Below are 22,771 nucleotides of genomic sequence, written 5' to 3' on the forward strand. Positions count from 1 at the left end.
GTGACAGAGTGCAAGCAAATTCGTCTAAATTAATAATTCTGCTTTCAACTTCGGAATCATGAATATTGTTATTCTGGTGTCTCTATTGTCCTGTGCTTTGGGTTTCCAGCACCAAGTCCAAGCCTATTCATTTACACCCACAATGTAATATAAAATGTAGCATTTTAATCAACAGCACATTTTTTGATAACCTTTTATCTTGGAGTATCATAATAATATCGTATCGTAAGTTCAGTATCGTGACACCCCTACTTTAAAGTGAAGGTTACTGTTTTATCAGGGTTTCTAAGTGGTTCAGTGATGGTTAGATCTAGAGTTAGATTCACTCACTGGTGACGCTTGAGTATTTCCAATCTTACATGTTCCCATGCCAGCATCCCGGGAGGAGCTCGGCTCTGCTGTGTGTGATGGGGCCTCTCTGGATCTCTCTGTGCCTCCTCCTCTATTGTCTGTCACCTGTGGTCCACGGGGGGGGGGAGAGAAAACACAATACACACTGAGCATGATGCGCACTAGGCAGGCACAGGGTCCGAGAAAAGAGACACTGCTGGTTCTGCGTCACGCGCATAAATCACATGAAGAAGACACAGACCGTTCCACTGTACTCCCGCTGACAGACACTCACACATACATTACAAAGACTACATTCACTCACACACATAGACACATGCATGTGCATAAAATAATGCATTTACACTCTGTGTAAATATGCACTAGTTTGAAAATTAAGGAGGGCAATATGGCAAAAAAAAAAAAAAAAATTTCATTATATATTATTATCATTAACAATAACAACGGTTTAAAGGTGCTCTAAGCGATGTCATGCGTTTTTTAGGCCGAAACATTTTTTGCCACATCCAGCAAACATCTCCTCACTATCTGCTAGCTGCCTGTCCCCTGAACACACTGTAAAAAAACGCGGTCTCTGTAGACAGCCCAGGCTCCACAAACGGCAACAAAAACTAACTGGCCCAGCCTGGACCACGAAACATAACAAACAGTGTTCCAGCCAATCACCGACCAGAATGATTTGGGGGTGGGGGTTGGGGGGTTAGAGGGAAGTTAGCTAGAGGAGAGATGTCCTAAACAACGACAACGACTAACGTTAAAATGATATTCTCTTGAATTTTGATATGGCCGACACACGGACAAAGAGACGACGTTCCGATGAACAAATAGCAAAGAAGAGGGAAAAGGAGAAGGAACGCGCAAAGTCCCAAAAAGGATGGAAGGGAGGTGGAGTGGAAGGGAGGGGGAGGGGACGCGATGAGGAGGAGGGAGGGTCGAGCTAGCCTTCGTTTTGTTTGACAATACTTCGAACGTCAACAAGAAGTGATGTCACCCAAGAGCCTCTTTAACTAAATATGATTTTAAAATACATTTTCCCCCCTTTTGTAAATTACACTACTGTTCCAGAGTTTTGGGTCACAGATTTTTTTTTGTGTGTGTTTTTTAAATAAGTCTCTTCTGCTCACCAAGGCTCCATTTATTTAATCAAAAATACAGTGAAAACAGTAATATTAATTTGTGAAATAATATTACAATTCACCATAACAAATTTTCTATTTGAATATATTTGTAAAATATAATTAAATTTATTCCTGTGATCCATCATTACTCCAGTCTTCAGTGTCACATGATCCTTCAGGAATCATTCTAATATGATGATTTGCTGCTCAAGAAACATTTCTGATTATTATAAATGTTGAAAACAGTTGTGCTGCATAATATTTTAATACATTTTAATAACATTTTTAATTTGATAAACCATGATCTTTTTTTTCCCCAGAATTTTTTGATGAACAGAAAGCTCAAAAGAACAGCAAATATTTGAAACAGAAATATTTTGTAACATTGTAAATGTCTTTACTGTCACTACAATTTAAAGTGCCTTTGCTAAACACAAGTATTATCTAAATAACCAAATCATGTCTTCCACAGGAAGAATTCTATTTTGATCATTTTCATTTATACGCACCAACATAACACGTTGTCTTAAACAACATTATTTACATACACCATCAGTCAAAAGTTTAGACACACTTGACTGAATCTTAATCTTAAAAATTATTTAAACTCGTCAGCAAACAAAAGCTTTGACTCAAGACTGAGGGCCAAACACACATTGTATACGCTGACAGCACACACCGGGCCCTGCATCACTAAACACGCTCACAGTTGACCCCAGCGACACAACGACAAAAGACGAGTAGACAGGTCAATCGGGGACATAGATTAATGAGCCATGTGCGTCAATACATCGAGTGCGCACACAGCCATCACAATGAGTGTCATCCAACTCCCAGTATTAATTTACCAGCACCAGTTTAAACTGGGTGTATTCAACAATAGATTATTTACTTACACAACAACTGTAGTACAATGAGGCTACAACAGGTGTGCCAAGTACTGATAGCATGGTATTCTCACCATCTCACTGCGTGGTTCATACATACATGCTAGTTTTTGAGCGAATCTTATCAAATCTATAAGACACAGACATGACATGGCCATATTTTACACCCAAATCAACAAAAGACATCAGATAAGGTTTTGACATTTTTTTCATGACCCATTTTATATGCAGTACATGGAGCCGCGTTTTTAATTTTGCAATTTGTTACAGTGACATTTTGGGTGGTACCTTCCAGTAATCTGATAATTCAGATTTATTTAACTCATAATTCTCATGCAATTCTCATGGTACAAGATGCTGAAAAAACAGCAAAATGAAACGCAGCCGCCAGACATGTCTATCTAACGCATGTCGAAATAAGACCAATTATTTAAAAAAATAGCACAAACGGAACCTGTTCAATGATTCTGCACTGTAATACAGTAATGGGAATCTATTGAAAATCACAACCGAGAATAATAGAAATAACAATTCAAAAGAAACACATCAAAATGTATTACAGCAAATCTGGATGAAAAAATATGTCCAATTGTCATGAAAATATATATAAAAAAATAGTAATAAAAAAAAAAATATATATATATATATATGTGTGTGTGTGTGTGTACTGTATATATATATATATATATATACAGTACACACACACATATATATATAAAATATAATAGTATTAGTATTACTATATTTTAGGGAAAGTAATATTTTTATTATACATTTAAACAAAATAAAGACTATTTTAGTATCTTTTAAATAAAGACTTACATATATAAATTATTACAAATTCTTACACACACACACACACACATACATATATACATATATATATATATATATGTAAGAATTTTGCAATGCACACAAATTATTTAAAAATAGTATTGTTAAATAATATTTTGTTAAAATGTATAATAAAAATATTACTTTCCCTAAAATATAATAATACTAATAATTCAAAAATTATGATAAAAAAGATTGACCCAAAAACCAACAAACCGTTGATGTTGAGGTTGTACTCACAGTGCTCGTCGGCGACTCTGGCGATTCTCTAATGGATCTCTGTGCTGTGAGAGGATGTGTGCGTGGTGACTCCCCCAGGGCATGATGGGACAGAGAGTGGGTCCTCTTCACAGCAGAGGACACGGCCTGAGCGAAGCGAGAAGGCGTTGAGGGCGAGTACGGTTTGGGCGCAGCAAAGGTTCTCAACTTCTCCAAACTCAGTGAAGGTGTGGGGTTAGTGGGAAGACTCTTCTGATGGGGCAGAAAGGACAACGGTGGAAACTGGGAAGATTTGGGCCGCGGACCGTCAACCTCTGTATTCTGAGGTAGAGGTTTATTACTCGCTCTTGCATTTTCTTCATCTTCCCATTGGACTGGTGGTGGTGGAGGAGGGAAGATGTCCGGCGCAACAAACGCATCAAACTGCGGGCCGCTTGTGGCTTCTTTTGGACGGGTTGCAGGACTGCTACAGCAGCTACTGCTACTACTGCTACTGCCGATGCTCGCTCTGCGTACGACCGCGGAGATCACGTAATCCCCGGGTGATCGTTTGTGCGGCGGCAGGCGGAAAGAGGCTGGTTTGGGTCTTGTTGCAGGTGGAACTTTCCTGTCTTTGACTGCGGATTCGGTTCCTTCTTCTACTGGGGACGAAGCGGTTGCTGGAGGTGATGTACAAGGACTAGTTTGCGCAAAGACGTTCTGATGGCCGTTAAGAGCAACCGTGCCATTGGAGGGAGACTTTGCTTCAGATTTGCAGTCCACACTAGGCTCCAGAGTCAACTCTGCCTCATAGAAACGGAGCTTTTCTAGAGATTTCTGAGGCACGATGGTGTAGGTGGTCATGCCGACTTTGGGCGTGTATTCACGGGTGAGCTCATTTGATGGTTTTGGCTTGGGTTCGGCATCTACAATATACTGGACGCTTCCTGCTTTAGAGGCTGGTGTAGATGTCAAGTCCTTAGATGGTTGGATCGCAGGTGATTGTGGTTCAGGAACTTGCAGCTCTTCTGTGGAAGTGGCCATGTCTCGCTTTATTCCTGTTGAGGATGTAGACGGGGCCATGGAGGGTTCAGTGCATAAGCTCGATGGCTTATTAGAAGGTTGTTGGGGTTCTGCCTGCATGTGGGTCTCGGTGTGAGTGAAGTTGACAGTATTGGGGATGGTTTCAGGCATCTGGTTCTCAGAGCGAGATGAACGGCTGGGCTCAGGGGAAGCCGCAACCGTGTCTGAATCAAAGAACTGGGCTTGCAAAGTCTGGACGCCGCATTCAGATGTTTGAAGCGTGTTGATCAAAGACGCAGGCTTCTCTGTGGTGCTCGCAGAAACCTTTTCCAGAACAGGGACACTTTCAGACGGCTGAATTGCCTCTTCTGTCTTTTCCACCAGGGGCTCTACAAAAAGAGAAAACAAAGTCATGCATCGAAGCCTTTCATTTTGTCACTAGAGTTTTACAGAAATACATAGCCCATTGCACATCAAACTGCTTTCTTATGACTTTTAATAGGGATTGTGTCATGAGGAATCAAATTTTCCTGAGAACTACTGAGATTAAAGAGTTCATTGTATTACTGTAAATTTCAGTTCAACCCTAACTTCAGTCCAACCAGAGCATTTATTGAAATTAAGCTGCCAAAACGAGTCATTCTGATATTAAAGTATGAATAACAATCGCATAAAGTTCACTGAGGCAGTGGTTCCCAAACTTTTCACAGTGTCGTACCCCCAGAAGCATTTAACATCCTTCTACACCTTGTCCATTAAGGGTCAATAATTGCCCATTTAAATTGATTTTCCAGTGCATTTTTTTACTCTTATAAAATACCTACATAAAATAAATAATGGTTTAAATAAAAAAAAGTTCAATAAATATGCAATGATGGTAAAAGCGAAGTGATACTTTTACATTTACATTTATACATTTGGCAGACGCTTTTTTCCAAAGCGACTTACATTGCATTTCAAGGTACACATTTACATTCTTATCAGTTCTTGCTTTCCCTGGGAATCAAGCCCATGACCTTGGCGTTGCAAGCGCCAACGCTCTACTCTTTGAGCTACAGGAAAGCCAAAGCCAAAGATTTTAAATATTAAACTAAGACCACCAGTAGGTAGTGGTAAGTCACTGTCTTAATGAGTGACCCATCGAGTCATTCATTCATTCAGTAATGAAGCAAGTGGCTGAATTTATGAATGGGTCATTGAATCATTGACTCTCGCGATTCACATTTGAAGCCGCAGATTCGTTCACAAAACACCGTTGTGTTTGCAGCTTTGCTGTGGCTTTCGTTGGATCTATTATTTTGTTGCAAAATAAAGCAAACAACAGAGGTGTCAAAAGTATTCACATTCATTACTCAGGTAGAAGTATAGATACTAGGGTTTAAAAAGACTTCTGTAGAAGTTGAAGTATCAACTCAAGCTTTTTACTCAAGTAAAAGTATAAAAGTACTTGTTTCAAAACTACTTAAAGTATAAAAGTAAAAGTAATGTAAGGAAAAAAATGCAATTAATGCGCTAAATCAATATTTGACGCGATTTGCCCCGATTTCTCCCTCGCTTACCGCATCTAGGTTTCCTTCGGAGGAGTTTTGGCGCTTCGCACAACAAAATGTGACTACAGCCTCGCACAAGTTAGAAAGAAAACACAACGCCAATCAGTGTAGCGATGTGTATTCAGGAGGCGGGACTCAGATCTAAACCGTTTGTGTAATTGACCAAGTTTTTTTTTAACGACGACAAGCCGGAATGAAAACAAGCCGAAATTAAATAGGAGTAACGAGGCTATTTTTAAAATGTAAGGAGTAGAAAGTACAGATAATTGCGTGAAAATGTAAGGAGTATAAGTAAAAAGTCGTCTGAAAAATAATTACTCCAGTAAAGTATAGATACCCCAAATTTCTACTTAAGTAAGGTAACGAAGTATTTGTAGACACCTCTGGCAAACAATACAAAACTGTGTTAAAACTGTACATCACTTATTATTACACTTTTGTTTGTTGTATGAAATCAATGCCACATTTGCAATCATGTGGATATTTGGGAAAAATTGCATTCTTGCTCGTATGAAATTATCAATATTAAAAAAGAGAACACAAGGGCTATGTTTTTGTACTGAAGAGAGTTTGAGTCTTAAATCAATCTCTATGCACAGTCTGTGTCTATATTTGTTCTTCATACAAGTAAGTGCTAATACTTTTACAAAGGTATATTGGTCGAGAACGGCAGTAATATAGCGAGATTTGCTAAGGCAGCATACAGTATCAGCTCGCAACTTATCATATGCATGCTGCTTGTGTGGATGCAGTCAGTTTTGACAGGAAAAGATGAGGTAATTTGATTGGATGTCATGTATTTGATCTACGGCATTTTGCCTGTTAGAAATCATGCTCGGTTTAAATGTTATTTAAGTTGGAGTAGAATTAACATACTCCAGTTTGGGAACCACTGCACTAAGAAAAAACATTGAGTGAAATCTGAGGTGTTGAAGGATCTCACCCATCAGTTGAAGCTTACCTTTCTCTTCTGATTGGATATGAGAGCTTGCGGCCTGGTCCGACTTAATCTCTCCATTCACTGTGCCTTCAGCTACTCTGTCAAGGGTAAAAACCATGTAATGTTTAAAGAACGCATTTATTGAAATAAATTGCCTACAATTAATTCAAAATTAGAAAAACTAAAAACATTTACATTAAGGCTGTCAAAATTAAAGCGTTATCACGTGATTTATTTATTTTTTTGTTAAAAATATTTAAACACAAAGCAGCATCCATTTTTTCCTGTCATCCTTTGGCTGTGCTACAGTATATGATCACACTATCATTCATTCACGTACCATTCAAGCATGATAAGACGCAAAAAAATTAAATCTGTACTGGCGCGCGTCTGTGAATCTCCTGTCTGTGTGACAGACACACACATGACTTGTGCGCACAAAAAGTTCTTCATTGAGTTCTCTTTCGCACTTGAACGGACAAAAACACACAAAAGTATGCCAAAATGCCTGCTTTTTCAAGTATCCTCGTAAGCACAGTCTTAAATGAGTTAAATAAAGTCTTAAATGACAGTAAAGAGTGAGGACATCAGATTCGTGTCAGAACCATATTGTGTGCAACGTCTTAAAGTGACAGCAGCCTAATAAACCTGTTGCTGTCCATCATTAATGTAAATCAAAGAACAAAAGACAAAGAGAAAATCACTCCCTGGTCTTGACTGAACAACTTTTGTAGCTTTAATAAGGATTGATCTATGTTATAATTTATGAAGTAAAGACTGTGAAGTGTTTGATAACTTTACTCAATTTCTGTATATTTCCCGCCTGTTGATCAAATATTTAGAATACCCGTCTTTATGTTGTTTCTACAGTAATTTGGAGATAACTGTGTAATTATTACAATATAAAAATATATTAAAAACTTTAAATGTTAAATGTAAATTAAAACTTGACGCTAACCCTAATCGCGATTAATTACAGAAAATGCGCGATAAATTCGTACAATTTTTTAATCGATTGACAGCACTAATTTACATACATTAATTAAAACAAACCTAAATCTCCTTTAATATGAGAATCAATAGGTTTCATTTCTAGGTTGCTTTGTTCTCGTTGCTTTCAATGTGTCAATACAGTGTTTGATTACACATTTTTGAACTGCCACTGAATATAAATGAACACACTGTGCACTGAGCTACTAATGAACATACTCTGCATCTGTGGACAGGTCACATGATGGATTGTCTCTGGACGTCCCACTATCCAGAATCTCAGAACTCTGAGAAGGAGACGCTGTCCCAGCTCGGCCCGAGTCCAGAGAGATGTCGGCGGACAGGTTTAGGCTGCTGTCATCCTCCAGGTGCTCCTCCTGCACAGTGCCGGTCACATGCATTTCTTCCTGTTCCTTGATCTCCTCCAGAGGAGACTCCAACACTGGTTCTGCAGCGTAAAATCATGAGAAATGCAGAAAGTCAATTGCTTAAATATTAAAAAGTACAGTTGCAGTTACACTGAAGCAGGGGTTTCCACATCAAATTGAAGTGATGCTCATTCTCATGCAGGAGCAGCTGATAGAGAGAAAGAGAGAGAGAGATGTGGCATATGCAGCGTTAATATGGATTCTCTGCTCCTCAGACTCAGCGAGTGGCGTTAATTAAGACATCTCGCTTCTCTCGCCTGATTCAGCTCTTCAATCGTCCTCTCTGGAGACCAGCGAGATCAAGACACATCCAGAGAGCCGTCTCTGTGATCTCTCCCAGACACTTAGATTCAAAGCCCTTCTGTAGCTGCTCTTCTATCTCTGCTCCATTCTGAGCTCTTATTTAAGTGTTTCTGGCTCTTTATATATTTATTTTCTTTCTTAGTCATTAGAACTTCTGACTGTAAGCATATCCTCTTAAACTTCACGAGGACGACGGCGCACTGAAGCATTCTTTGTTTTTTAACGTAAACGACTGTAATTACCCCGAAAAACTACACATCATTAAACAGATCTAAGACTCAAGCTTCAGTATTCGACCTCTATTTTATTCTGAAAATCTTATAGCGGCAGGTATGTCTTAATCTGTTTCAGGAGTTATAAAAAAGAAAAAATGAGTCAATAGTACCTTTAATATGAATTATGACCGTCAACCGCTCCCATTCAGAAAAAAAACAAAACAACTCCTGTACGGTCGTCATGAAAGGGCTTTTACTTCAAAATTGTGCAGATTTTGAGAAATATTGATAGATTCTCATATGTTTACATCGAATTTCTATAGAGAGGAGTAATATTTATAATTGTTTTACCTAAAAGGCAGTGCTTTGACTGCAGATCACAGAAGGTTATTAAAAACACTTGACTTGCATTATAAAGTTTGGAGCAAAAACATGGTTTTAATCTCATAAATTGTCGTGTATTGAAAGTGTGCTAAGCTAACATGCTAGCTAGCCCTAAGATGCACCTGTCACGTAGCTGAGCAAATTTTTATGAATAATTTTAAAATAGTAAAGCTCACTGAAATGTTTCTTTTTTCAAGAAGGGCATTTGATACCGTTTCAAAGAAGATGAAGTGAGAAGTTTGATCAAATAAATGAGGGATTAAAACAGTGTGAATAGAGAGTCGTCAGTAATTACAATAAAGACAAATGAAAAGAATAATTAGAGCCATAACCAGGCCGGAGAGGTGTGAATGTGTGCAGGGAAGAATGAGACTGAATGGGGAAATTTGCACCACAAACTTTACAAAACTTTGAAGCAATTTATTTTAAAAAATAACGTTTCATTATGACAATAATTATAATACTTTACAATAATTCAAGATAATTCTGACTTTACAATAAACTGCAAACTGCTTTCAAATGAGACCATACTTATGCTTTTAGTGCAATGGGTTCATGAACTATATCTGTTTTAGTTTGGGTATGCCATTTCTTGGGATTTTTTCAAAAGCGTGGGTGAAGGCTAATAGGGTAAAGAGTAAAGTGTTCAGGGCTTCTTGTAGTGCCATCACCCAATCAGTGTTGACTTCAGCCTGCACTGGGGAATGCCTTGTGAAACTCAATGCAACTAAGCAAAAGTTGCAAAAGCATTCATAAAATATACTCGTAAGAAACAAAACCGAGTGAATGATCCCTGCTGGGTCCCGGAAGGCCGTCCTTGTATAGTTATGAACAATGAGAAAAGTCTGCCTGAAGATTTCGGTCCCTGCTTAGACAGCACTTTCTACTTCATAGACAAAATGCATTTGACAAAACTACAGTATGTATTTTTATGAGTGCCGCTTTTCATAGAGAAGTTTTCTCCAAAGACGTACACCCCTTCAACACAGCATGAGCGACATGCTCAACACTCCCATTAAAATCAACAAAGGTTTATAGCAAAGTTTGCAGCCATGCATGGATTAAAACAGGACCGGTTTTGTTGCATCGCTCGCTTCCAGCGTGAATATTGATGCAAAGATTACATTTTGTTTCATGGGTCAGAAAATATAATGAAAGCACCAAGTCATTATGATCTTTTAAAAATCCAATCAACAGAATATAACTGATCTGAACAAGTGATTTACATAATAAATTAAGTTTATACATGTCTAATATGCCCTATTTCCTAGAGGACTTGTGCACAGTCTTATGATAAACTGAATTAAAATGAACACATTATGCAAAACCTGAATCCAAACAGACAGACAGACAGACAGACAGACAGACAGACAGACAGACAGACAGACAGACAGACAGACAGACAGACAGACAGACAGACAGACAGATAGATAGATAGATAGATAGATAGATTATGCATTATTATTTTAAATGAACTGGTAAAAAAGACAAACCGTGTCAAACTCATAAGCAGGCCCAGATATAATGCTCAAACGTATTTTAATAATCGGTAGGGAGCCGCAAACGTTCAATGGAATTGGAAACAGAATTGTCCAATTCCTCATGATTTCCATCCAGGGAAATGTCAGGTTGAACGCTTGTGTAATCACATTTGCTCATATAAAACCTCTGATGAAATGTCATATTTGTGTTTACACCCAGAAGGAACTCACACACACACACACACACACCACAGCTGTGGCCCATTTGCAACCGTTTGCCCGTACGTGTGTACGAGTGTGAGAAAGAGTCTAACTAATACAGCTGCAAACATTTAACCGAGTATTACATCTAGTAAATTCTCACCAGCCCAGCCACCACCCAACTCAGGCACACCACAACTCAGATCCGAAACCTAGACCTATCTATAGATTTAGATGTTAGAATGTTGCTAAGCTTTGCTAATGATACTCTAATAAACGAGACACACAAACATTGGGTGATTTGATTCATAGCTACTTTTCAAATAATTAATAAAATCTTTTTATATCCTCCTTGTAGATAAAATCAGAGAAAGTGGTGATGGGTCTGTTCAACCACTAGGTGGAGACAAAACACACAGAGAGTCAAAGGCAACACACACTGACCCATCTGCACTGTCCCCAAATGCCCACCCATTCAAAGTACAGCTGCTGTGCTCAATCAAGCCCTTTCACACACAAAATCCTCTGAATAATGACATAATAATAGCCTAAACTCTAAATAATAACTTTCTTTTTTACTTTTCCACCCACTGCCAACAGATTACAGAGCACAAAACATGATGAAAGAGCCAAGATACTAAATTCTTGTTTCTTAGCTCATATAAACACAGGGTTGTTCCTGCATTAAAATAAAATGTTCTAAATAACTAATAATATAACTTGATAAAATGATAAAGTCTATACTTCATTTGTATTACATTTATAGCAGTTGTAGTTATAGTTTCTAAATGTGTTTGGCTACTCTTTTTATTTTATTTTCTATAGTTTGTTTTATAGAAACTATAATATATTATAATAATATATAAAGTAATATTCTATAAATGTAATTTTTTTAATAACTATAGTATTTTGTAGGAAAACTATATTAATATAATATAATAAAGCAAAATCGTATAAAAATTCAATTGTTTACATGGCAAAAAAAAAATTGCCTCCAGATGTTTCAATAATTAACAACAACATTACCTTTGTTAACATAAAGTGCTATTAAGTAATTGACTAATTTCAATTATGTAGTGAATCAGATCAGAATGTAATGATTGTGTGGATGCAGTGCACAGAAGTTATCACCATGAGCCGAGAAAACCCCTGAAACTGCTGGTGAACACAAGCATACTCTCAGAAAGCCTTCAGACCGACCTGTCATGCCTCTGTCCGGCGTGGTCTCATCAGGAGAGGCTGGGCTGCTCGAGGTGGGGGGCGGGGGGGCCTTACGCTTGGTGGAAGACTTCTTGAAGGACGACTCTGTCGAGGATCCCCGGCTCAGAGGGGCCGTATTCTTTGGAAAGCGGGCAGAGGGACAGTAATAAATGTGACATATAATTCCAAATATTTGGCTGTGGAAAACGTAACCACATTCCCTAATGACAAGGTGATGAAATGACTCAACCCAGCGCCGAGTTTACGTAGAAACAAAACAAACACTGTGAAAGCAAGGTTGAACCGCTCATTGTATTTGCAGAGTGCCGTTTACACATAGATACTCGGTCTTTGAACTGAGGTCGTGAAATAACAGGTTACCGAATCTTTTCTCTTTTCTTTTAAAAGACTTCCACGACAATTTGAGTGTTTGGAAACTTAAAAATGTCTGAATGTCGGTGCATATGTTTTATAGAAACCAAAATAAAATAAATAGCAAAACTTTATAAAATCAAACAAACAGATAAAATATAGTTTGTCAAGTTTTTTTTCTTTAAAAGACTTCCACAATAATGAAGGCTCATGTAGGCTTATGTACAAGCTTAAGTGTCCAAATACTTTTTTGGGGGTCACTGCATTTTGCACACCTAGTTCCAAACGTCTGAGACCACTAGTGAACATATCTGCTATTTTGTGTGTTCTTTTTCTAATTTAAAATAAATGTACAATATCACATCAGAAAAACACATTTGTGTCTGAATTTGAGAATGTGTTAGTATCTGGATTGTGTGTCTTTTGCATTAATGATAGTAGCACTGGAGCTACATGAACAAAACCTGATGGTCATGTTTCTCAAGCATGATTTATGAAGATCCACAGAGCATCTTTGAGCATCAATGGAAGAAAAACATATGACCGTCAGTACAAAGAGCCACAAAAACCAGTCACTCAATTACTTGCATTTGATTAGTTATCTAAGAATAGTGCAGAATTCTTCCTCAAAAACTTTGTTTACATGAGAATCTTTCAATCTGATCTCAGACTTTTGGACTCCACTGCATGTTCAAGCCAAGTTTTCCCTAGTAAATATTAACTGAATCCCAGAACAGCGCTACATACCTGGTTACCATCGGGATGCACAGCCCCGTGGTTATGACTGAGGTCACTAGGCATGCTCTGCGACATCATGCAAGGTGGCAACGGGGCTCGTCTTTTCTTTGGCATGTCGGAGGGCATGGTATTGGAATCGTATGTAATCGGTGAATGCGTGCTGAAGGAACTCATGCTGACCGGCCTCTGTTTCCTGTGCACTGGAGATGCCGGTGCACTCACGGTCATAGACTTTAACGAGAGACAGCCAATCGTAAGTCAGCACACTCCCAACCAGTCCCACCGGTGAGCCAATCACAATTAAGTAAAGTCTTTAACAATTTGCATAAAACAAATATGACCACTGGTGCTCAGGGAATGTTTACAAAGAAATGTAAAACACACATGCCTTTGACCTTATCTTAACGTCACCAAAAAAATAAAATAATCACAAAGCATGTTATCGTTCCTTGTTAAATACATATAGGATTTCATAACTCACCTGTTCAGATTGCTTCTTACTTCCTTTCCGAAATAAGCTGAATGTCCGCTTATTTTCTTTCTCCCTCTTGATTTTCTCTCTCCCATGATGAAATATTTCTGTGATTTAATGCATTTAGTAGTTAGACAGTATTCACGTCTTACTTAAAGGAATAGTTCATGCAAAAATAAACAATATTTCAACTTTATATCATTTTAGAATTCAGAATAAAATGAGGGTGAGTAAATAATAACTTTCATTTCGGATGAACTATTCTTTTAAAATGGAAAACGTAATGATATTGTCACTAACCTGAGTGAGTAGGAGATGGAGGCAGACTTATAGGACTTACAGGGCTAATAACTGCGAGAAAAGAAGCAAACCCAAGAGCACAGTATAATGAAAATCTCAATGTCACCTTATGAAAACCAGTCCTGCATGACTGAGTCATTTCAATGTACTTAGCATAAACACACACTGGGCTCTGACCTCTGGTGTCTCTTGCATACACTTCCCTCAGACCGAAGTCATTGAGGGAGCTTCTCAGGTCCAAAGTGTCTTCCGAGTGGACGTTTCGTAGTAAAACTGTGGTCTGCGGGTCAAATTCACATTTCTCGCAGATAGCCGGAAGCAGTTCTCGTAGAGGAACCCGAGGACTCACCCTGAGAATGGTTTTCTGGGTTTTCTTGTAGTTTATAACTAATCGTACGGTTGCCTGAAAGAGAAGAGAGAAGAAAAATAAGTACAGCAAGAGTGTGTGTGTGCGTGTGTGTGTTGGGGTGGGGGGTTGGGGGTGGGATTGCCATATATTGGTAGCTTGGTATTAAAAGATTGATGTTTTTATTTTTTAGCATTTTAATTTAGATTAGGGTTAGATTATTAATAGATATATTAATATTATTTTATTCATTTAAATACTCAAGTTATCATGTGGTCCTGTTGGAAGTTTGCTGGTCCCCTGGTTTAGATTTGTTGCTATAAACCCTTTTCATAAAAAGCCACATGCTTTTTTTGTTTTGCTGTAATGTGATATTGTTTGTCATCCGTTATGAAGTGGATTGTTAGTATGCTGTACAGCCATGCTCTACTTCTTTCAATCATCTAGATAAAACAAATATGCCTTTATTCGTGACTAAATGAACAAATGTCAACATGAAAATGACTAAACCCTGTTTAAAGATTTACTTTTCTGCTTAGTCAACATCAAAATGGATCTTATTCACTTTCTAAATACATGTTTCTGGTTGATTTTTACTGTTGCTAAAGTATATAGTATGTACTGTGCACAATATGCTCATTTTACGCATGTATTTTCTGTAATGTGAAGAATACAAGAGCACACAAATGAACCTTTCATTTACAGTGTGACAAATAAAACAGAAGTTAATATCAGTCAAGCATTTATTTAGATAGCATTGTTAAAGGGGTCATGACATGGAATTTAAAAAAAATAAAAAAATTTTATATGTTGCTTGAGGTTCACTTATAATGTTAATTCATCTTTTTGCACAAAGAAAACAAAACAAATATATATGCGTGGAGACTATTTTAAACCTTCATCCTGACATAAACATAATCTGTTTTTAAGCGGCGGCTCCTTTAAGGCTTGTCAGTACACAGCCACTGTTATGATTGGCTAATGTCATTGCAGAGGATACAGTATCAACACCCCCGCTTGATATTGCATGTGAGCAAGTGTTTTGAAAACATTACCCAAATAAAACCATCATTTACAGACAATGCATTATAAAATCATTTACTCATGGCTGTGATGCAGCTGCTGTCAGATTCAATACAGTCGGCTGCTTCATATTTTAACAAAAGTTTCTTTGCAAACTTTCCATTACACTGTGCCTTGTTTACAAAACAAAAAGTACATATGAAAGCGCTATATAAATGCATCATTCATATAGTTCTTCAACGCGATCCGGGATGCATTTAAAATAAACCATCTACTTATTTCCGATGCTGGGAAAATAGCTGGGAAAAAGACTCAAGTGCGTGGAGTGAACACACATCTGTATACGGTATCAGTGTAGACAGCATCAGTGATTATAATGGCTTCTAATTGCTTCTGACGCGACGCTCACATCCAGTGTAGGCAACTGTCAGCCGTTAAGCGACTGAATGCCAGTGGGCGGGTCTATGGTGTCATGATGTATATAGGGCTGCAACAACTAATCGATAAAATCGATAATAATCGATTATGAAAATCGTTGTCAACGAATGTCATTGTCGATTAGTTGGTCTGCTCACGTCACGGGGAGCGTTACTGATGACGTCACTTTCATGACAACGCAGTCACGCGAAATGGCAGAGAGTAATCGGAGAGAAACATCAGCACGGCAAGCAAAAACTGTATTCTCATTATTATGAAGATGTGAAAATGGTATAGTCTAGTTTAAATTCAATGCTACTGTGTAAACAGCTTTGTTTACTAACTTCGGGACAGTCACACTAGATCTATTTTGTATCGAGCATCAGGTTGCGCAATCAGTTCGCTCGCAACATAAGTGATGGATTAAAATAGCGCTACCGCAGAAATAGGTTAAATTAAATGGTGTTTACAAAAGTGAAGCACTAAATATAAAGGCAGTTAATAACAGCAGCAGTAAAATATTGTTTTTTAGTCACTGTAGTCAGTGGTTTTCAGCGAATGCTTGTGCAGTAATACATAATTTTTTCTGTACTTTAAATCAAGCCTGTTGTCAGCTGCGTACCTCCATTCCGCTCTCTTTTTATAGCATTTGTCTACTATGTAAGGGATAATCCCGCTTATTACATGGCTACCCACCAAATAAATCAATAATTTTACACAAAATATTGATTTAAAAAGGAGTTTCTTGATTTAAAAATGATTGTATTGCTTCCGCTAAAGAAAATAGTCCGTTCCGTCTCTACGGTTAGAATCCTGTGTCCATAGCAACGCTCTGTTTTTCTGGTGTGTTATACTTCGCAGCGGTCTGTTATCAAGAAATAACAGATCGCATTCTACATTGGAATTCAAAATCTGCTGCTTAATATCTTATTACAAACATGTTTGTGTCCTAATTTCATAATGTGAAGTTTATATGAGCAGCGCAACTCAATATTTTGTTTTGTTTATTTATATTTTGGATATTTAAAGAAGTTTTACTGTTTAAAAACTGGACAAACTTTTGTGTTTGGGGTTTAAAATGTAAAAATTTAAGATTATATTAGTAAAACTCAATGTGTGGCTTTTGCACTTTTTAAAGTACACTTTTACACATAAATACCCTGATTTAGGGTTTTATTTAGTTATAAACAAAAATCAAATTGAATAAAAAAAAACACCTATCCGATTAATCGATTAATCGAAAAAATAATCGTCCGATTAATCGATTATCAAAATAATCGTTAGTTGCAGCCCTAGATGTATAACTATATGTCAAAGTCTTGCTCTGGAGGCGGGCATATGCACGTTTATGCAAATGTGACGTTGTTACGTGTGGTTATAGTAAGCGCACGAATCAGAATCAGTGAAAAGTAAAGGCATTTTTAAATAAGCATTAAATAAAACGCCATTGTTATTTACAAGATGAATACTGATTAAAACATTTAATGGTTGAATTCAGAATAGCACGCTAGCATCCTACTATTAGTGTCGTAGAGAACGGTCGCGTGCTAAGCCACTGTTTGCAATAGTGCATACTGTTTCACATACTTCATTTATAAAAATAAATAAATAAATAATATCATAAATTATTAACTTTGCAACACTGCCACTGTTATTGAACTGAATTAGATCAACACTGAACTAAGAGTGTTGAGCTGAATACTGACACTATTATCTTTTATAGAGCTGCTTATGGAGCTGAAGTCGTTTCACAATCAATTTTGATTTCTTTGTGTTTAATTCATGTTTAAGGTACAGTGGTGTATAAACCTCAGGCATAAGTGATCCTGTCCTTTTGATTTTTTCTTCCATGCCTTTCGGTTTTAGCAGGATCTTCTCAGCATCTAGGGCTCCGATAAGGGCGTTGGGTTTGAACTTCACATTGTTCCTGTTGGTGGTGACGAGCTCTATGGTGTGGCCAGAAGGGTTCAGGTGGTACTCTGCACAAAGCATGACCAGCAGGTCCATCATGGGCTTGCTGAAAAACATGCAAAAGCAGAGCAGACTTCAATTGCTATCAATCATTCTGATAACATCTCGTTTTGTGTTTAACAGAAGACATAGAATTGGGTTGGAATGATCTGAAGTTGAATACATGGGGACAAAAATGCAATTTTTTGGGTGAACTTTTCCTTTAGGACACAAACATCTGTGTTTTACGGTTTTAAAAAGTTATGAAAGATTTTTTTTTTTCTTTTTTTTTTGTTGTTGAATGAAAGCCAAAGCCCCCAGGAAACATGTGACTCAGACACAAGCTTTGTTATCTGTGAAGTATCAAGGATTTGCATTAATGCTCTTTTGCTGCAGGGCAATCCATATCAAGGAAGTTCAATTGATTGTTTTTCAAGTGTTCGTGACAATAACAAAATAGTCATGTGAACAGAGGCATTCAGAAGAAATTGTGCAAGTCTTTCTTCCCTATAAAAAAATATATGTTGGTATTCCATGGAACACACAGGTTTGTTGTAAATAATGAGTAATTAAAGACGGAATTTTCATTTTTCGTTATTCCTTTAACACTGCATTTCCAAACAGTGAGGATCATTTCAAATGTGGTTTCTTTTCCATTGACTCCTGTAAGGCTTCAGTGAAAACTATGACCTATATGCTTGACACATTGCATACTGAAAGTGTGGAAAATCCTTTCGAGACAGCTTATGACACAAAAAGCTTTCCAGCTGCTCTTGGAATTCTAGGATCTGAGAAACCTTTGGAAACACAGAGCCAATAATTGAATCCCGCTAAGAAGCAGGCCAGCAAGTCTGGGTGGCACACATTTAGAAAAGCAGGTGAAGAATTTGATTATTAATGCCTTTATGTTGAATTTGGTTTCAGTTTTAGCATTAAGCAGGCAAAAAGTGGAACTTAGGGAAAATTAGGTTTCATACAGGTGATCGGGATCAAAGAACAGATTGAAACAATGATTAAATGTGATGATTGATTGTCTGAAATCTGAGATCAGGTTTGTGCCGGGAAAAAGAAATAATACTTTAGCAACACAATGTAAAAGCACAAATAGTGCAGTTTAATTTGTGGATGGATAGATGGTTGGTAGATAGATAGATAGATAGATAGATAGATAGATAGATAGATACTGTAGATAGATAGATAGATAGATAGATAGATAGATAGATAGATAGATAGATAGATAGATAGATAGATAGATAGATAGATAGATAGATAGATAGATAGATAGATAGATAGATAGATACTGTAGATAGATAGATCGATAGATGGACAGACGATATATAGATAGATACTGTAGATAGATAGATAGATAGATAGATAGATAGATAGATAGATAGATAGATAGATAGATAGATAGATAGATAGATAGATAGATAGATAGATAGATAGATAGATGGACAGACAAGATAGATAGATAGATAGATAGATACTGTAGATAGATAGATAGATAGATAGATAGATAGATAGATAGATAGATAGATAGATAGATAGATAGACAAGATAGATAGATAGATAGATAGATAGATAGATAGATAGATAGATAGATAGATAGATAGATAGATAGATAGATAGACAGACAAGATGGATAGATAGATAGATAGATAGATAGATAGATAGATAGATAGATAGATAGATAGATAGATAGATAGATAGATAGATAGATAGATAAGATAGATAGATAGATAGATAGATAGATAGACAAGATAGATAGATAGATAGATAGATAGATAGATAGATAGATAGATAGATAGATAGATAGATAGATGGACAGACAAGATAGATAGATAGATAGATAGATAGATAGATAGATAGATAGATACTGTAGATAGATAGATAGATAGATAGATAGATAGATAGATAGATAGATAGATAGATAGATAGATAGATAGATACTGTAGATAGATAGATACTGTAGATAGATAGATACTGTAGATAGATAGATAGATAGATAGATAGATAGATAGATAGATAGATAGATAGATAGATAGATAGATAGAGATTGATAGATAGATAGATAGATAGATAGATACTGTAGATAGATAGATAGATAGATAGATAGATAGATAGATAGATAGATAGATAGATAGATAGATAGATAGATAGATAGATACTGTAGATAGATAGATACTGTAGATAGATAGATAGATAGATAGATAGATAGATAGATAGATAGATAGATAGATAGATAGATAGATAGATAGATAGATAGATAGATAGATAGATAGATAGATAGATAGATAGATAGAGTTGTGTATCTAAGTAATGCTATTAATATCCAAGTAATGCTATTAATATCTATATCTATTTAGCCAAGTTTAAGTAAATCCCACTGGCACACCATTAACAGTTGAGAAGCGTCGAGGACAGAAAACACCCTGACCCTAAACACGGCACAAAGAGCACAGCAAATGATCCAACTGCTGAAATCGATCAAGTGTTTAATGATAATCACAAACAGCATAACGAGATGCAGTATTACTCTAACGTCATTTTGTCCCCAAACCAACCCAGATTAGTTGCAGGAGCTCTGAGAAACACGCTGCCCCACCCAGCTGACTCACTGCGGCAATCATCTGATTAGTTTCATAACAGCAATCATCTGAGAATCTTCATGAGCTCACATTCAGCACGGCTCAGAGATTAACACCTTCCATGCAGAAGTGTACCATAATCATTAAAAGTAAAGTTCCGTAAAATCGTCTCAGCTTTTGAGAATTGTTGTATTAAGTTAATAGTTGTAATAAAGTATAATAATCCATAACGGTTCAGGTTGTTAGGGCTACAGAAACGGACACAGCTGCAAGTAAACCAATGTTTCATGTGCTCATGATCAGGCTGTAATTTTTGCAATGTTTATTCCATCCTGCCAAACATGCGCCATTTTCAAAATAGTTTGTAGGCAACATGATTACATCATCATAAACTCTCTGAACAGTGGTATTTGAATAAGTAACGGACTAGATTTGTAAGATCATGAGAGAGGATACAGTATCTGAGCAGTGTCAGGGGCGCTACTACCCATTTGTTAACGGGTACACAACATTAACATAGCCTACGTGTTTGGCAGCGTGGCCTAATAAAGAGTTTTGCAAAAAGCAACAAATGTCCAGTCTTGTGTCTAAAGGTTTGCCAACACACTCCTCAAGCACATCTGTATATTGTAATTTTGTTTACAATGTAATAATTTTTCTAAAATATTTGGCAATTATTACTTCTGGATGAAGGGAAACTCAAACCAAAGACAACACAATCTTTTTCAATGTTGTTTGCAGAGCACAATGCTGACATTATTTAAAGATGAAGTGTGTTTTTAAAGAATATATGTTGAATAAAGTTAGCTTTTCTTATCCAACTAGCAAATTTTTTTCATGGTTTAAGCTTAAACTTAATTTAATTTAGTTATTTATGCTTTAAAAAACTATTTGAAAATGGGGGACAAAAACAAACATATTAAAAGCACAGTGGAACATTAATGCTGCTCCTCTATTATTATTATTATTATTATTAATCTTATTATTAATTTTATTATAGACCTAATCAGTCATATTTAACTCATAACAATTTTTTCTTCTATTGTGTGTATATTGTCTTTTTGTATAATGTTCTTAATTGTATTTTATAGAGGTGTTTACAAGTTCTAGATTTATGATTGTTGTAGTGTATTGTTGTAATGTTTAACCTTTTTTCTTTTTTCTAGTTTAGAGCCTAATAACATCCGGCAAAGGGACTACCAATGAAAACTAGCCTTCGGGCTAATTTGGGTACATTTACATTTATGAATGTTAATTAATGTACATTGTCCCTTTTCTAAATAAATAAATAAAATAAAATTAAAAAAAATTATAAAAAAAATGGGCATTGTTCATAAAGTAAAAATTGGAGTAAAAAAATTAAAATTGGAATTAAAAAAAAGCATTAAACGCAAATCTTAAATTTCCCCTTGGCAACTAACTGAAAAAAATTTAAGTACTAAAACTGATAAAAAAAATAAATTAGAGCTAAATAGAAATATATAAAAATACTAAAGCTTCAACTAAAATTAAAATGAGCTAAAACTAAAAAACTAAAACTAAAAGCTAATCCAAAATATTAATAAATACTATGATAGTATATAAATAATACTAAAATAACACTGATTAAGCAATTCAAGTATTATGAATCTAAGACATTTTTGTAAATTTTTTGACTTTTAACGGTCCAACGGGAACTCCGACTATATTGTTAAAATCACTTTGACTTTTCACTTCTCTGTCAGCATAATGGTTTGAAAATACCATTATGTATTTTCAAACATAATGGTAGTTTATTTCTGTTCAGAGACTCTTATCTTGAAGCTTTTCTCTTCCTGGCATATCATTGTTCAAGTTTCCTGTGTTTATGGCCTGTATCCTTTTAGTTTCTTTTGATTTCAATAGTAACCCACTGAGTTCACCTGCGTCTAGTTACGTTGCTCGATTTTGATGCTTGTTTATTTGATTAAAACTGTTCCTCGTCTCTTCTCTTCCTTCATCTTCCCTGCTTAAAATGTAACATCTTTACCAAGTGAACTCCAAACCAGCCTCCAGCAGTTTTACAAATCCAGCTGTACCTAAAACTCAACCAACAAAACCCCTCACCTGCCATGGACCACGACGGTCTTCTCCACCCCTCCAGGTAGGACCACGGTGAGCGTTAAATCCTTCTCCAGTAGGTTTTCCTTCTGGTCCATGGCAGGGTGAGGGTATGCTGGGAGCTTGTGGCTCAGCAACGGGGCATCCAGGCTTTTCTGGACAGGAGGAGGAGGAGGTGCTTTGCTTTTCAATGATTTCCTGTTAAACAAAGAGAAAACGGATTAAAAACATCGAAGTGTCATAAGAATGTTCTGTTGAATTTATGAGTTATAGGTGCAGAAAGCAATTTCTGAGAAACTTGATATTTGGAATCAACCCAAACAAACACACCCCCTCCGTTCATCACTCCGTCCCCAAAATACACAAACACGCAACGCAAGAGT

General features: G+C 36.6%; 1 protein-coding gene across 4 annotated transcripts in view; it reads right to left on the reverse strand.

Moving 5' to 3' along the window:
• Positions 1–22,771, reverse strand: part of cobll1b (cordon-bleu WH2 repeat protein-like 1b) — a 54,349-nt gene that overhangs the window by 2,098 nt on the left and 29,480 nt on the right. For 3 of the 4 annotated variants that reach the window (XM_084421696.1, XM_084421697.1, XM_084421699.1), the window contains 11 exons: positions 22,395–22,586; positions 17,581–17,788; positions 14,163–14,388; positions 13,986–14,036; positions 13,695–13,792; positions 13,223–13,444; positions 12,104–12,242; positions 8,111–8,339; positions 6,923–6,999; positions 3,431–4,800; positions 331–456 (listed from right to left, as the gene is read on the reverse strand). In XM_084421696.1, the coding sequence (XP_084277822.1) occupies positions 331–456; positions 3,431–4,800; positions 6,923–6,999; positions 8,111–8,339; positions 12,104–12,242; positions 13,223–13,444; positions 13,695–13,792; positions 13,986–14,036; positions 14,163–14,388; positions 17,581–17,788; positions 22,395–22,586 (2,938 nt within the window). The remainder of the gene's footprint in view (positions 1–330; positions 457–3,430; positions 4,801–6,922; positions 7,000–8,110; positions 8,340–12,103; positions 12,243–13,222; positions 13,445–13,694; positions 13,793–13,985; positions 14,037–14,162; positions 14,389–17,580; positions 17,789–22,394; positions 22,587–22,771) is intronic. The other variant, XM_084421698.1, reaches the window with a different exon arrangement.

This window comes from Rutilus rutilus (genome assembly GCF_951802725.1).
Source record: "Rutilus rutilus genome assembly, chromosome: 10".
Taxonomy (NCBI): domain Eukaryota; kingdom Metazoa; phylum Chordata; class Actinopteri; order Cypriniformes; family Leuciscidae; genus Rutilus; species Rutilus rutilus.